The sequence below is a fragment of the Colletotrichum truncatum genome (genome assembly GCF_014235925.2).
Source record: "Colletotrichum truncatum strain CMES1059 chromosome Unknown Contig_0002, whole genome shotgun sequence".
In the NCBI taxonomy this organism is placed as follows: Eukaryota; Fungi; Ascomycota; class Sordariomycetes; order Glomerellales; family Glomerellaceae; genus Colletotrichum; species Colletotrichum truncatum.
The window spans coordinates 3,908,860-3,924,485 of NW_027222399.1; the positions used below are offsets into that span (position 1 = coordinate 3,908,860).

The 15,626-nt window shown below is 51.4% G+C and overlaps 6 protein-coding genes across 6 annotated transcripts; 2 read left to right on the forward strand and 4 right to left on the reverse strand.

Annotated features, from left to right (window-relative positions):
• Positions 1–3,428: 3,428 nt before the first annotated feature.
• CTRU02_204000 (aldose 1-epimerase) lies at positions 3,429–4,924 on the forward strand (the record flags this gene model as incomplete). The annotated part of the gene is made up of 2 exons (XM_036731829.1): positions 3,429–4,494; positions 4,545–4,924. 2 exons carry the CDS (start codon positions 3,429–3,431, stop codon positions 4,922–4,924), a joined length of 1,446 nt encoding a protein of 481 aa, XP_036576389.1.
• Positions 4,925–5,666: 742 nt separating this feature from the next.
• On the reverse strand, positions 5,667–7,069 carry CTRU02_204001 (uncharacterized protein; the record flags this gene model as incomplete). The annotated part of the gene is made up of 2 exons (XM_036731830.1): positions 5,667–6,820; positions 6,874–7,069. The coding sequence occupies 2 exons, from the start codon at positions 7,067–7,069 to the stop codon at positions 5,667–5,669; spliced, it is 1,350 nt and encodes a 449-aa protein (XP_036576390.1).
• A 745-nt stretch (positions 7,070–7,814) lies between these two features.
• CTRU02_204002 (Endo-1,4-beta-xylanase D) lies at positions 7,815–9,025 on the reverse strand (the record flags this gene model as incomplete). The annotated part of the gene is made up of 3 exons (XM_036731831.1): positions 7,815–8,054; positions 8,114–8,749; positions 8,798–9,025. 3 exons carry the CDS (start codon positions 9,023–9,025, stop codon positions 7,815–7,817), a joined length of 1,104 nt encoding a protein of 367 aa, XP_036576391.1.
• Positions 9,026–11,055: 2,030 nt separating this feature from the next.
• Positions 11,056–11,505, reverse strand: CTRU02_204003 (sister chromatid cohesion protein (Ctf8); the record flags this gene model as incomplete). Its single annotated transcript, XM_036731832.1, has 1 exon — positions 11,056–11,505. The coding sequence occupies one exon, from the start codon at positions 11,503–11,505 to the stop codon at positions 11,056–11,058; it is 450 nt and encodes a 149-aa protein (XP_036576392.1).
• A 419-nt stretch (positions 11,506–11,924) lies between these two features.
• Positions 11,925–13,244, forward strand: CTRU02_204004 (ribosomal protein S6e; the record flags this gene model as incomplete). Its single annotated transcript, XM_036731833.2, has 5 exons — positions 11,925–11,930; positions 12,070–12,156; positions 12,274–12,636; positions 12,928–13,095; positions 13,149–13,244. 5 exons carry the CDS (start codon positions 11,925–11,927, stop codon positions 13,242–13,244), a joined length of 720 nt encoding a protein of 239 aa, XP_036576393.2.
• An 817-nt stretch (positions 13,245–14,061) lies between these two features.
• On the reverse strand, positions 14,062–15,546 carry CTRU02_204005 (Ribose-phosphate pyrophosphokinase 1-like protein 1; the record flags this gene model as incomplete). Its single annotated transcript, XM_070204303.1, has 8 exons — positions 14,062–14,288; positions 14,351–14,388; positions 14,445–14,770; positions 14,848–14,942; positions 15,009–15,139; positions 15,224–15,250; positions 15,349–15,383; positions 15,421–15,546. 8 exons carry the CDS (start codon positions 15,544–15,546, stop codon positions 14,062–14,064), a joined length of 1,005 nt encoding a protein of 334 aa, XP_070062066.1.
• Positions 15,547–15,626: the final 80 nt, after the last annotated feature.

Here is a 15,626-nt window from a genome sequence, read left to right on the forward strand (position 1 = left end):
CAACCTTTTGCAGTCAACTCGGTTATTGTTAAGACTCAAAACCGCTTGAGTCAAACTCTGGATAATTAAAGCCTCCCGGTTATCGGTCGCAATGGGACATATGTTTTTCGCCTGGCAGAACCTACTTTTCTATGAAGTTCGGTGGGACATCTCGGGTTAGTTGTTTGTTCGAATGGTCTATATCTGAGAACATGGCAAACAAACATACCGGCAGTTTGATGTGGTTTTCATTCGGTTTATGTCAAAGGTTATTCATGACTCAGTCATTCCAACCTTATATCTTCCTTCAAGTTTAACTGAAGTGTGCAAGAGTTTTTGGGGACAAATGTTCGGCCTCGCCGTGCGGCAGGGCAATACTCGGCCAGTTCCGGGGCCTCCAAGTGCGGTTTCTCTGGCACTCCCTCCAAAGAGAAACCCACAGCTCATCGAAAGACAAAGATTCGAGGCATCTAAACGGCAATAAGATATCCTCGCAGTGAGTCTTTGCGATACAGATCGAAGGAATCTACTACATTTTATGAAATCAATTTCTATTTGATCACAATAAACAGAGCAGAACAGTTCTGGAGTATGTATCATAGTAGATAGTTCTGGTTGACGCCAAACTCCTTTCAAGAAACTTATAGGTGCTCATCAATAGGACCTTTGTCATTACTTAAATGGACAGTTGTTTACTAACAATCAACTACAGCCATAAGAGGATGCTGAAGCCTTCAGCCATGCTTTCTTAAAAGAGTATAAGCGGCGATATCTTGGATAACAAAGAAAGCCGAGAGCCTTCGCGTTGCCACCATATCATTTTTGGGAGTCTTCAAACTTGACAGCCGACATTTTGGAAGATATCGGTGCTGATACCACCTCACATTTCAATACACTCGATGTAACACAAACGGCAAGACGGAATTCAGGGGAGGGAGAGAAAATATGTCGTACATTCGTGATTTCTTATTTCCATGTGCCACTTTTATACCTGGTTGAGCGCTATTGCGGATAGATATGAAATGAAAAAAGAATTTGCACCATCATTGGCTTCAGTTAGTTGAATGAAACTCTGATCATAGTTGCTCAAATAGTCATGGGAAGCCCTGTCGTTAATCTCGAAATCCCATGAAGGAGTTCCTATCTCGGATCAACACATGCAGAGGCATCAAGCAGTTCTCAACTTTCGAGTCTCCCTCGGCTCAACTATGATGGCCTTGGGATGTTGTTATGATTATCTCCCATTGACCATCTCAAGCCTAGTGACATGTGTTCAATTGGCAGCCAGTTTTAAGTTGGCAGATCTATATTTGCCGATCCTAGTCGAACCTGCGGTCGTCCGAAACCAAGACCAACTCGCAGAAAGATTTTTCACAGATTGGAATAGTGAAACGATGCCACCTCTCCGAATCGAAGTCATGGTCACCAAACAGGACTTGTCATTATGTCTTTGTAAGATAACAATTATTGGGCAGCACATACAATTATCAGCTGCTCCGTGACGAATAGTATTACTGGCCGAGAGTTTCTGGCTTTAACTTGCTGTATCATGTTCTCGGGCTGTCATAGATCCTAGACCTGAAATTCCAGTCTCTTCCTCGCACCCGCATCTGAATTCTGAAGCATGCCCATGAAGCACGTTTGGGCCCGCACAGACTAAAAGCATTATCTCCTTCAGACAACCTTGGTCATTTCTGCCTCATTGGACATGTTTTCTTTTCGCTTGTCATACCGGGCCTTATTGCACCACTTGAGTGCTGCACCCTTGGTGATGATATCTGCAAACTGCCAGACGAGAATGAAGAAGCAACGGACACAGGTGAAGGAATCAAGGGTGCCATTTAAATCAACATGTTGTTGAAGTCAGATGGGACGCGTGTGTCCTACTAGCATGACTGAGTGCGGCCGCTGGTTATGGCTCGGATAGGTAAATAAAATTACCGTTGAACTTTGAATGCGAGATGAACAATGCTCAAGAACCTGGGTTGTCGTGGACTTCATGGGCGACTAAGTGCGGAAAATAATATGATTGGCACGCATCGATATTACTCGCAAGCCACCAGATCGAGTTTTATTTTTTGGGGGGAGGGGAAGAGATCTGGCATGGGCATTGCAGAAGTACATGGGAGTCGAACGACTTGATATGGCTCACATTAACTGGGGGAAGTGGGCTCAACTTTCAATATTAAAAGAACCATGGCTTCTTTTTTCGTCAGATTCAATTGACTTTGGACATACACACAGACTAGATACCCCATGCTTCTCATACGCTTTGGGGCAAGCCCACATGCCAGCCATGGTTATTGGGACTATAGCAAGCAATTCATCATCACATTTACACTTAGAGGCCTCAGTGCTGCTGCATCGTCGGCCAGAAAAAAGCTTGACCTTTGGGGAGGCAGGAAGAAGTCACAAATCAAGTGGCGCAGAGCGGGGGAACAGGGAAAACATCTGGGGAAAGCCCGCACTAAAACCCCGCATCCGTTGGCAATTTCCCCGGCAGCCCGCCCGCCACCAACACGTTCAACACCACCACAACAACCACCACAGCAGCACCAAGAGCACCACGAGCACTGCGGCACTGCGGCACATTACACCTCCAGCGGCACCAACCCTTGTAAGTGCTCACCCCGTGGGTCCTGGCCAGTAGGGACGATCACAGGCGCACCAATAGCACCCACAAGCTCGCGACTTCTGACGACATGTTTCCCTCGCTTCCCCATTCCCCCAACTCGCACCCCCAGTTTCTCCGCCTCCTCATCGTCATCGCTTCTAGTCCGGTCCATCCCCGGACCTGGTCCTCGAATGTTTCTCGCCGTTGTTGGACCGAAACCTCATCCAAAGGCACTTTTGAGTTTGCCCTGTCGTTTGTTCCTGAGCAACCGGTCACTTAAGCATCCACCCACGCCAATTGATCCCCGCTCTGTGTCATTGGACCTCGAACCTGACCGGACCTACGCTGCTCCGGAGCACACACCACACCGGAACCGCACTCGCTCACCTTCCAACCTCTAGCAAAAATACATTGATTCCTCCGCACGATCCCTTCTACCCTGGCATCTTGCATCTCGGTTCGCCCAACGTTACATGCCATTGACACCGCAAGATAGGAAAGCCTCTCACGCTACGCTTGCCTTAGCTCGTTTATTTCCTTTCGTTGGCCAGGTTTGCCTGGTTCTGGACCCAGACACGAGAGGATTCCACCACATGTTCGTCTAGACGCTCCAGTCACATCATGCCGTCACAGCCTGTCCATTGATCATCCCCTGCTACTGTCGCTTCTCGCTTCTCACTGTGTATTACTTTTCAATACCCCAACCGGATCGAGTGGAGCTGGTTCTCTGCTCTATACGGCCCATCCTGGGTTCTCATTGCACCAAGGCAAGGGCAACGAACGCAAGGTAGTTCTGTTGTGGTCCAGATGACCAAGTCGTCCCACCTCCCCTGCCATGTGCAAGTCTCCACGCACCACCTCCCGCATGGGGAAGTTGGAGGGAGCAGGAGCTTTGGGATATAAGCTTCGCCTTCACCTCATCTCCCCCTCACTCCGATCTTGTCGTCCGTCCTCCCGTCACCATCGTCGTCTCTTTTGGCCCTCGGTGCTTTGCGCTGCAGTTCTTTGCTACTTTGTCTGGTCTTCCGCCTTTGCAAGCACTGCCACGATGCGTTCGTCTCTCTTCTCTGCCGCCGCTGGAGCAGCTCTGTTCCTACCGGCCTCAACCGCCCAGTTCGTTGGCGGCCCCGGGGGCAACACATCTGCCGTCACCCCACGCCCCGACGAGGACGGCAAATACTGGATCTTCAGTGACCACCTCAAGGCCGGCTTCATCCCCTACGGTGCCTCGATCTCGGATCTCATTATTGCGGACAAGTATGGTGTTCCCCGCGACATTGTCGCCGGCTTCGACAACGCCAGTTACTACAGCATTGACACCCAGCACCCTCACTTCGGTGGTGTTCCCGGTCGTTATGCAAACCGCATCAAGAACAGCACCTTTGAGATTGACGGCGAAACGTACAAGGTTGACGCCAACGACAACAAGGGTCTGAACACCCTACACGGTGGCTCGGACGGTTGGGACTACCGCAACTTCACTGTTGTTTCTCATACCAACAACAGCATTACATTCTCCATTACGGATCCCGACGGAAAGGAGGGCTTCCCTGGCGAGGTCGTCTCGCTTATCACTTACACTGTGATTGACTGGAATTGGGAGATCAAGATGATTGCCATTCCAACAACCAAGAAGACGCCTATCATGCTCAGCAGCCACACTTACTGGAACCTTGACGGTTTCGCCAACAACGAGACTAGCACGGCCCTCAACCACACCCTGCACATGCCTTACAACGGCCAGAGAGTGGCGGTTGATAACATCCTGATTCCCACGGGAGAGATTCTACCTAACGCCAAGGGTTCCGTCAATGACTTCTGGAGCGCTCCCAAGGAGATTGGCGCCGACTTCTCCAAGAAGGAGCTCGAGAACAACTGTGGCCTGAACTGCACCGGCTATGGTGAGTTACCTGAATCGACCCTAATGTTTCTACAAGCTAACGATTTTTAGACAACTGCTGGATCGTCAACCGCAACGATCTCGGCCCTTACAACTGGCGTACCGAAGGCTACGTCGCCCGCTTGCAATCCGCCTGGTCCGGTATTCAGGTCGATGTCTACTCCGACCAGGAAGCCTTCCAGATGTACAGCTGTAACCAGCAGGATGGCTCCATGGCCCTCAAGAAGTCACAAGGTCTGTTTGACAACGCTGACTTCCCTCGCATCATCCCCAAATACGGCTGCGTTGTCCTCGAGGTCCAGGACTGGATTGACGGTATCAACAACCCCGCTTGGGGCCGCGGCAAGAAGCAGATCTTCGAGCCTGGTGGTGACCCGTATGTCCTCCAAGCCAGCTACCGCTTCAGCGTCAACTCCACCATTGGTGCTTAAGGCATGTGAACGAAAGGTGTGATGGAATTTGACAAGGAGAGGGGAAAGACCCAATGAACAGGAATTGCATTCCACCTAACAATCTAATGATACCAGGAGGAAGATTTTGTGTACTTCATCCACCAACTGTAACGTTAATGGTCAAATGCATTTAATGACTTGTATTCTCTTGCCTTCGTTGGTTTTGATAAACCATTGCTTCCGCATCATTAAAGTGAACGCAACCCCCAATAGCTGGCGTAGTATCCCCGCCGTGATTGATGAATGAACGAGAACATGATTAAAAATAGGAGTTGCTAGGCCACCTGTTGATAAGATTGTGTGTTTCTTGCTGGATGCCGAGGTGGCAATAGAGCAAGGCTAGCGTGCCAGTGCCGCCTTCAAAGTTGGCTGAGAACGGGACGGAAGAGGTCGTTGCAGAAAATAAAGACAATGCACATCACGAGGACGACGAAGGCAGGTAACAAAGATACCAACGAAGGGCGTACGGAAAGACATAGGAAACGAGCAGTGAAGGCAAGGGTGCGCCCGTGGCCTCGGGAATGCTCGCTCTTAAGAAGTCCAAACAGCTGTGTCGTACTCGTTTCCGAGTGCTAGACGAACCGATTTGGATAATCTTAAAGGATTGGAAAGAAACAGGCATATTCATACCACCCGCTACGAAGTATATGTGCCATAAAAGGTATCATTAGTTGCTTGCACATGACCTCGTTATTTTAAATTCCCGTATCCTTCGAGCCTCTCAGACTTTTGATTCAACCTGCGCAGGCTTCACGCGTCCCAAACCCTCCTTGCCGTAATAATCCATAGGGTAAACACCTTTGCCCCAGTCATCTCGTACTTCCAGCGCGACCAGCGCCTCGTAGGGCGTCAGTAGCGGCCGCGGGAACGCGTAGCCCCAGTCGATGCTCAACCGCGGGCAGGCTACCTGCACCCAACACTCGACGTCCGCCATCATGGCAAGTTTTCCGGGGAAGATCTCGCTGAGGAGAAGGTTGACCCAGGGAATGCCACGCTCTTTGAGCCGTTTCTCGATAAGGCCCATAGTATTGGGGTTTCCCTGCCGGCCGAGCGAACCGAGGATTAAGCCCCATTTCTTAGCCGTCTTAGCCGTCCGAATAGCTGTCCGGCGAAGATCCTGCATCTCCTCATGGCCGTAGGTCTCACGGGTGAGCTTTCGCGAGTACGGGTCGTAGCGGTACGCCGGAATTTGTGGGTTATGGATCATGATGCTCTCCAGGTGAAAGCGGCCGTCACCGAGGTACAGAATCAGGTCGACCTTGTCCTCGTCCTTGAGCTGGGGACTCGTACATCCCAGAATCTCACCCTTGCTCAGGGGGGCAATCTGCGGCACAAGGACCTTGAAGCCGGCCTTCTCGAGAGTACCGCGCACTCCATGGATAGTGGCATTGAACTGGATCGTACCGACAATGGCAATAGTCTTGCCCGAAGCGAAATTGCGCTCCAGTGAAGCAAGAAGATGGGAAGTGTCTATGCTAATGTCGACAAACACGTAAAGGGTTTTGATCTTGGTGACGTCCACGGGAATGAGACAACTGTGGGCGTAGTGTACGAGCAGGTCACACCCCAGCGCGCGGGCGGTGTAATCGTCAATGCAACAGGCGCCATATGTAACGTCTCCCATGATGAGCGTTTCGATGCCCGGACAGAACTCGGTGAGGATGTCGGAGATGGTAGTGGCAAAGAGAAGGAGACCCTCCGGCATTTGGAGGGCGACCTTTTTGGCGCCGGAGCTACGGATGCGGTGAACAGTCTTGGGAATCTCGAAGCTGTAGTTTGAGGGGAGAATTGAGATGGCAGATTTGAGAGCGGGGTCGTTGAGGATTTCAGGGGGAACTTGATTCAAGAGTCGCGGGCCTCTTCGTGGTTGGGCGACTGAGTTACATGTGAGTTCGAGGGTTACCTTGAACCTACTGAGGCGATCTCACCTTGAATGGACTTGTTGTCCTCGATGGATCCGTTAGCATCTCCATTCTTCGCCGCAGTTTCGGCGGCTGTCCTCCTTCCCACGAAGCGCTTCTTGGGCTGCCTCAGAACCGGTTGGGCGGCTGCTTCTGCCTCGCGATGAGTCGCTTCAATGTCGGCAGCGATACCCAGGTCTGTCTGAGCCCGGTCCTCCTCCATGGTTGCGACACTTGCCGTATTTTACGGAGCTTGAGCCCAAAATTTCAGTGGCTTGATAACTTTCGGGTGTCGGTATTTTAAGAGGATATTCCACAGCGCACATCCATCCTCGGTGAAGTTGTCGCATGGGAGTAAGTCTACCCTCTGGATTGCCCCGCGATTATGTGTTCTCGCTAACTGAATTTTTCGCGGGGCAAATGGGCCGATAAGATCGCTGACTAACTCTGGTCATGCATGTACTGAAGCAGCCAAATGCCGTGCTATTCATTGGCGGGCTGATGTGCTCCACACAGCTTCTGGTCTCGGTGAGAAGCTCGGTAAAGCTTGGCTAGGAGAAAGAGAAGCATCATCTACTTGCTACAGAACTTGGCCGTTGAGGATCCATATACCAAAATTTTAAAAGATATTCGGGGTTCAAGGTTTCCTCCGACTCTAGATTCCCAATCCATGATGGATTCAGTTCAACTTGGTTATCGAGGTACGCATTTCCCTTCATTACACAGGTCAGAGCAAGATGATGCTCTGCTAGGAGTACACCGTAAACTGCACACCGTCGGCTTTTTGAATACCGATTTCTGATTCACAGCGGTAACTTAGTTTTTATTTTAGCGACTGGAGCTGCGAAATTTTGGTACCGGGCTTTTCCCAGGCACATATTCGGCGAGACTCGCATCACCAAGCAACGATTGATATAGGGCTGTCCATAAATGTCTAACGGAAGACATTATTCCCATTATCTGCCTGTCTAGTAGAGCTTCTTGCTCTTGCTGGGTTCAATAGAACGTCGCCTCCGGCAGGGAGGAGCCGTCTTGTTCTTCAGTGCCTCAAGTGCACCCTCGTAAGCAGGGTGCTTGCTGAAGTCGTCAAACCACAGCAGTGCGGCCCCCTCACCCTCAAAGACATAGGGAACCCAGCTGAAGGGGTCGTAGAAGTCCCAGATTGTAACACCAACACAGGCCGGTACCTGAACACATGCGCCAACGGACTGGTGCAACTCACGTTAGCATCCATCTGAGTTAAAGGGACTTGGGATTTTCTACTTACAGCCTTGTAGGCGTCTCTCTGCCACTGCAAGTTGGTCTCATTGACTGGAAGCTGAATACGAACATCCAATTCGGTCAGGGCAACCTCGACGCCAAGCTCAGCGTAGCTGCGGATCACATCGATCTGCTGGTCCAAGGTCGGCGCTCGGTGAGCGACGAGGTGGGCCTGCATGCCAATGCCGTCGATCTTGATACCGTCGTCTTGAAGCATCTTGACGATGCGCTTGGCGCCCTCGCTCTTGGGGCTAACGGTCTCTAAATTATAGTCGTTGTAGTAGAGCTTTGCGTGTGGGTCGACCTCGGCAGCCGTACGGAAGGCCAGCTTGATGTAGTCTTCGCCGAGCACGTTGTAGAAGACGGACTTGCGCCAGCTACCGTCCTCCTCCAATGCCTCGTTGACAACGTCCCAGGCATAGCAACGACCCTTCCAGTGACCCGCGACCTCCTTGATATGGCGGACGATTACCTCAGTCAACTCTTCAGGAGTCCACTCGGTGGTCTCGACCCAGGGGGCCAGCTGGCTGTGCCACACAAGGGCGTGGCAACGAAGGAGCTGACCATTCTCCTCGGCAATGGACGAGACGATTTCTCCCTCGGTGAAGTTGAAAACTCCTGGTTCCGGCTCGACGAAGAGCCACTGCGCCTTGGGTTAGCTGGTCCTGGGCTATGTGGTATCATGGCTGACCTTTTGACCATTGGTAGGGGTAGTCTGGCCGAACTCATTGGTATCGTCCAAGATAGCATCGTACTGAGCGTAGGACTCCTCCAATCCGGCACGCTCACGTTGACCCGGAGAATCGGTTGCGGCACCGAAGTACAGGAGACCGGCCTTCTTCGCATAATGATGAAGCTGAGCAGATGCTATCGGCAGCGACGCTGCCAGCAAGGGCACGGTGAGGGATTGAAGATGCATAGTGACCGTTGACACAAAGACTAGGCGAGGCAAAACTAAACTGAGAGGACCTGTCTCATGAGACCGAGATCGGGGGGGTGAAGAAGAAACAGATCGGTAAGTCTAAATCACAGGGAAGGCGACCCAATTCATATATGCAAGGTCCCAGTCTGCGATGCAACGGTCGACCCCATCTTTACCCCAAATCCTCAGCCGATGAGAGCAGAATCATCTCAAGGTCATTCTAAAGACGGTGCAGGGTCAGTACCTGCTCTTGGCTTGGTGACGTCCTTCAAATGAGGAGAACCCGGCCCGGTGGTGGCCTGCCGTCTTGGGCCCTAGACCTGCAAGTCTGGATAGGGTACTGTTGGCTCAATGAGAAAACGGAGGGCCGCTTGGCTCGTTCAAGACTTCAAGACAAGGCCCTATGAAAAGGCGGAGGGTTTCCCCATGATGTGGAATATGGCTCGGGTGTGCTAGAAAAGGATTTCATTCCGATCACAACCAAGCATGCTCTATTGCCGGTTGAAAGGACCAATAGTGCAGTCATGGCTAGTGGCGTGCAGGGGTCGTCCCTGGCATGTATATCTCCATCTCTAGCTGGGGCCAACTGTGGCCCGTTCAATCAGCTGTCTGCGGTTAAATTAGAGTTACAATTGAGATGTACGGCAGCCATTCATCCTAATAGCCAACTCGGGTAGCCTCCAACCCCCCCCTCACATCGCTTGGGGATATGTGGGGAACCCTTGGCCAGCCTGAAGAAGAACTGCTGACGCCCGTAGGTTACCGATCACCTCGGTGTTTTGTACCCGCCGGCCTCGTCGGCGGAAGCCCAGGCCGGATGATCTGGCTGAAATGCTTCTCATTACTCAGGTCAAAGCAACAAGCGCTGGGAGGAGGGGAAATCCTCTTAGTTGCTGTCTTGGCAGGACATAGCTACAATCAACCGGTGAACAAGGGCACGGATTGTGAAGTGTCTTAATGACGGAACTGAGTATTTAGCATGTAAGGTCAGTGGCGCTCCCCTTGGCTGATTGATAAACTTCCGCCATGGCAGCCTTTGAATGACTCTACCAATAGTGTGGACGAGGACAGGTTCTGAATTGAAAACATATTTCCCGTAAGCGCAATCAGCTTGTCGGTACTCTGTGATTTACTTCTCGTCGGATGTCATAGTTGCTAGCAAGTTTACTACTGGCTCATACACGAATGATTTTGAATACAGATACTAGAAAGCTCTACCACTGTGTCCTAACGAGCTCAAAGGGCGGCATTGAGAAGGCGTAACAACTGTCTTCGGCTTATGGAGGCAACTTTGGGTGAAAACCAGATGTGCTCTCAAATCGTATTTCGCAGTTGAGAACTTGACCAAACTTGCGAGGCAGGTGCAGCTCGTGTTGAAACGAGCGCACTCTGACTTTGTCGATCATTTAAATATGCCTGAGATGCTCTCATATGCAATGCGTCGAGTAACGAGCATTGCTCTATAATATCTTTCCCTCTCTCTCCCCCTTTCCTACTTTTCATCTAGCCATTCCTCTGCCGACTTTTAGACAGCGGCGACGCACGTTCCTTTCAAAACATTACTATGAATGGCAACGCTTTCGCACATGCTGTTCCGTGGCTCCCGGCCAACGACAGAAGAGTATTTCTGGTTATCGTGTCCCAACATACTTTGCTACCGGCATAATTAAGGTTCGTGATTTCTCGGTGTTAACCTTCCATTAGAAGGTTGACTATGCATCGTCTAGGGGGCCTGGTGAATTATCGCCGTAAGGTACGCTGCCGTGTTGGTATCTACCTTTTGATACGACTGAGACTGGCCTAGAAAGTTGAAGATATTGATGTGCTTCCAAATTCTTTCTCCAGTGAAACTGCTTTAGAATTCCATTGCGGCGCTTCTTCGATCTCGAATTCTTGGATGTTTCGAGTCTAACGCAAAGCTCAAGAGGAGTCGCAGTGAAAGAAGCTTGACTCTGCAAGTAGATTGAACCCAGGTAACGCTCTCAGTAGTTGCGTCAAGGGCAATGATCCACCATCAAGCGTGACTTTTATGAAGTCTCAGTGCCGACGGGCTCAGGCCGTTGGGAAAACATAACCTTGTATTTAACGATTTCGGCAATTTCAAGCTCCTCCTCTAGCTCTCCATTCGTGCCAATTCTGGTCTCGTCCTTTTTGCGGATAATGGCCATTGCCCTTGGGAGTTTCTTGACTTCACCATGGAGTCTTTGGTGCTGACCGACATAAAGATATACCCGCTTCATCCAAGCCGTGCTGCCTTCCTCTTGAATATCTGGATGGTAGTCGGGGAAGATGATCTTGCCGATGGGTATCTCAGGCTGAGATCTGCTGCTATCCCCATCATGATTGAACTGGGGGAGGTTGATCGTACCCTGCATCTCAACAAGAGCAAGTCCAGACGGGGTCCTAATGGTTTGAGGAAGCGGGTTATCTGAGGCTGGTGGACCCCTCTTAGGTGGATAAATCTTAACAGTCGACATTATTTCTTCTGCGTATAGGCGTAAGTTAGTTCGCTTTTAAAGGTTGGAATCGTTTCGTGACGTGTATTGTGTCGACTATTTGACGAGACAGGAAATGGGGGATCTGGCCGGGATTAAGATGGAGACACATGAACGCAGTACGTACAGTGACCCACACCTTCCTAAATGGGATATGGGCAAGGCACGTGAGAGTGTGGGTTAGGTTTGGATAGACCAGTGCAAAAAAAACAGCACCGGTGGCACAATTCACCGACACCGCCCTTGTAGTCACACTCTGATTGGCCAGTGCATTTTCCTCGTCCCAGCAGCCCTAGCGGCACACACATCTCAAAATTTAGCGATTTTCCTTTCTTCCATCACGAACTTCCACGCCCAACGCCCAGCCAGTCGACACTCTTGCACCACCCAACGCCGGCAAGATGAAGGTAAGATATAACCACCTTATACGAGCGCGACAATCAGATGCGAGCGATCATGCATTCGATATTTCGATGCCGTTGTCATTGTCGCTTGGCCGCTGTTTGGAGTGTGAAAATTTACGGGCGCTGATACTTCCTCTCACAGTTGAACATCTCCTACCCTGCCAATGGCAGCCAGAAGCTCATCGAGATCGAAGATGAGCGCAAGCTCCGTGTCTTCATGGAGAAGCGCGTACGTTCCCTCCCCTCGAATCGCCGCGACGCCGGATTCCGAGAGACGAAAACTTTCTCGAAACGATGGCCGATCACAACAATACGACGAAAACGGGTTTGCTAACACTCACATTAGATGGGCGCTGAGGTCCCCGGTGACTCTGTCGGTGACGAGTTCAAGGGCTACATCTTCCGCATCACCGGCGGTAACGACAAGCAGGGTTTCCCCATGAAGCAGGGTGTCATGCACCCTACCCGTGTCCGCCTCCTTCTTTCTGAGGGTCACTCTTGCTACCGCCCCCGCCGCACCGGTGAGCGCAAGCGCAAGTCTGTCCGTGGCTGCATCGTCGGCATGGACCTCTCTGTCCTTGCCCTCTCCATCGTCAAGCAGGGCGAGGCCGACATCCCCGGCCTTACCGACGTCGTCCACCCTAAGCGCCTCGGCCCCAAGCGTGCCACCAAGATCCGCAAGTTCTTCAGCCTCACCAAGGATGACGATGTATGTGTGCTCCTGTTCTCGCAACAACGCCCCTCGGACAGCCACTTCGTCATCGCCTACCAGGTGCTGCGGCGGAGGATCCAGCAGGCCAGGTAGAGTGTGAGAGACGGGACCGTGGTTCCCTCTTTTCTCCACCTTTCCGAATCGAATCACTTCAGATGCCCACGAGAGCGCGAGTGATGACTATTCAAAGGGATAGGAGAAGAGGGAGAGCCGCGTGTCTGGCTTGTGAATATGAAAAACAAACCCAATCTACAGTAGCTAATACGGCAATTTTGCTGCAAACTTTAGGTCCGCAAGTACGTCATCCGTCGCGAGGTCCAGCCCAAGGGCGAGGGCAAGAAGCCTTACACCAAGGCTCCCAAGATCCAGAGACTCGTCACCCCCCAGCGCCTCCAGCACAAGCGCCACCGCATTGCCCTCAAGCGCCGCCAGGCCGAGAAGGTCAAGGACGAGGCCGTACGTTTTTTTCTATCTCTTTCACCATGGACCTCTGCTAACTTTCCCCTCAGAACGAGTACGCCCAGATCCTCGCCAAGCGCGTTGCCGAGCGCAAGGCCGAGAAGGCCGACCTGCGCAAGCGCCGCGCCTCCTCCATGCGCAAGTAAATCTCCGGCGTTGGGAAAATGAAAAAGTAAAGAATACTCGGGTCTTCTGGTTTCTTGCATCGGGCGTGGACGGGAAACGTTTAAAAGGGAAAGCTGGATTGTTTGGACCCGGATTAGCCATCACGACCAGTTTTTTCAGTCATCACGAATGTAATAGGGCATTCAAAATGGAAATGCATCCTTGACGCGCAAATACCACAGCGAAAAAGTTTTTTGATGTTAATGCCATGCTCCCTCCACTGCCCCGTTCCCTTTAGCCTCCCTGTGGTTCCACTTGACACAAATGAATTGTGCCCTTTTCTGAACTTCATATCTATCGCCGCCTTCCACGTTTGTATACTAGATTACGAGGCTGCTTGATGACCCACTCTATCCACCTAGGACGCCGTCGCCCCCCAGAGTGCGGCACTTGCTAACGTACTTCACCGCCTTACCCCCAGCTCAGACCCAGTAACTCGGGCGACAAAAGACGAAAAGATAACGACATTCTACTCGACCAATGGCCAGCACTATAAAACCTGCCATTTGTCACCCGGATGGTAGTCAGACCAGTTTTGCCGTCAAGATATTCAGGTACGGCGCCCATTGATTCAATAGCTATCGTACCTAGCCTTACCTGCTCATCATAAAAGAGACTGGTTTTATTCTACCGTGCGTCAAGTGTACTTCATGCGAACCCTTTTTCTGTCTAAGCAGTGATCTACTGGAAATAACCCCTAAATACCTTTTATGCCGTACGCCCCTAAACCCATGATACTTTCAACCTTGGACTGCCGTCTGGAAGAAACTTTAAAAAAGCGCCTATCCTGGCTTCCTCCTACACAGGCACGTGGTTAAAGAGGTAGCTGACGCTCTCACCGTTGTGAGTTCGGCGAATGGCCTCACCCAGAACCTGGCTGATATCGATGACGCGCAGCTTGGGGCAGCGTTCAATCTTGTCGCCCAGAGGAACGGTGTTGGTAACTACGATACGAGACAAGCAGCTGTTGTTCAGTGTCTCGACGGCGTTGCCACTCAGGACACCGTGGGTAACGATGGCAATGACTGAAGATTTTGATCAGCATGTAAACTCAGCTATGATTCAGTGGTGTTGTTGTGAGACCTACCTTCACGGGCACCAGCGTTGTTGAGAGTCTCAGCGGCCCTAAGATTCGGTAAGTAAAAAGAACAGCCAGCATAAACATAGTACGGGTTACGAACTTGGCGAGGGTGCCGCAGGTGTCAGCCATGTCGTCGACGAGAATAGCAATCTTGTCTCTGACATCTCCGACGAGAATCATGCGACCGACAACGTTGGGGCGAGGACGCTCCTTGTGAATGAGGGCGAAGCCCGTCTCAAGGCGATCGGCAATACCTGTGGCTCGCTTGGCACCGCCGGCATCGGGAGAGACGATGACGGTGTCCTCGACGCTCATGTTCTGCTTGATCCACTGCAGCACGCTAGGCTCGGCATACAAGTTATCGACGGGGATGTTGAAGAAACCTTGGATCTGTGAGGCGTGGAGATCCATCGTGATGACGTGGTTCTAAGTGCCGCCTTATTAGTCGTTCGGCGCTTTTCACAACGATTCTCCACACTTCAATCGGTATTATCAGGACTTACGCATCCCGAAACTTGGAGCATGTTTGCAACCAATTTCGCGCTGATCGGAGCACGGCTCTTATCCTTCTTGTCCTGTCTAGCATAAGGGAAGCATGCTGTCTCTCGTCAGTATATGATCCCTCAAATCAAGCGCTCCTCATGAAGGCAAAGGCGAAACTAACGAATAACGGCAGTGATTCGGCGGGCAGAAGCGGTTCTGCAGGCGTGGATCATGATCAGAAGCTCCATGAGTCCATCGTTGACGTTTCCGGGTTCGCTCGATTGCAGGATAAAGACATCTTCGTCGCGGACACTCTCGCCAACGGTGACACAGTAAAGACGTCAGTTCAACAGGCCTCAAACTCAAGCCTGCTCGGTCGAGAAATTGCTCGCTAACCTCGTTTCTTGGTTGGAGTAGTTCAGGCTATAAAGCACAGCGGTTAGCTTTTAGTACATCCTGAGGGAAACTCTCGCGGTCGGCGCGCGCAGAAGAGTCGCTGTTTGGAGAGGGGAATTGCTCACCTCATAGTCTTCGCCAAAGGGATGCCCAGCCTGCAGTGTTGCGAAAAAAAAAAGCAGATTAGCAAGAATCATTTCGCAACAAAATAAAGGAACAGTCCAATCGAACAAGAGAGAGACGTACCGCTGTGCGACCTTCTGGGACAACTCCCCATGGGAGCTGCCCTTAAGCAGTTTGATATCGTTCGCCATGTCCCCCATGAGGCCGGTCGATGTATGACGACGAAGGGAAAAGGGAGAGGAAAAAAAAGAAGTTCGGGAGGGGCGCTCGGTCAAGTAAA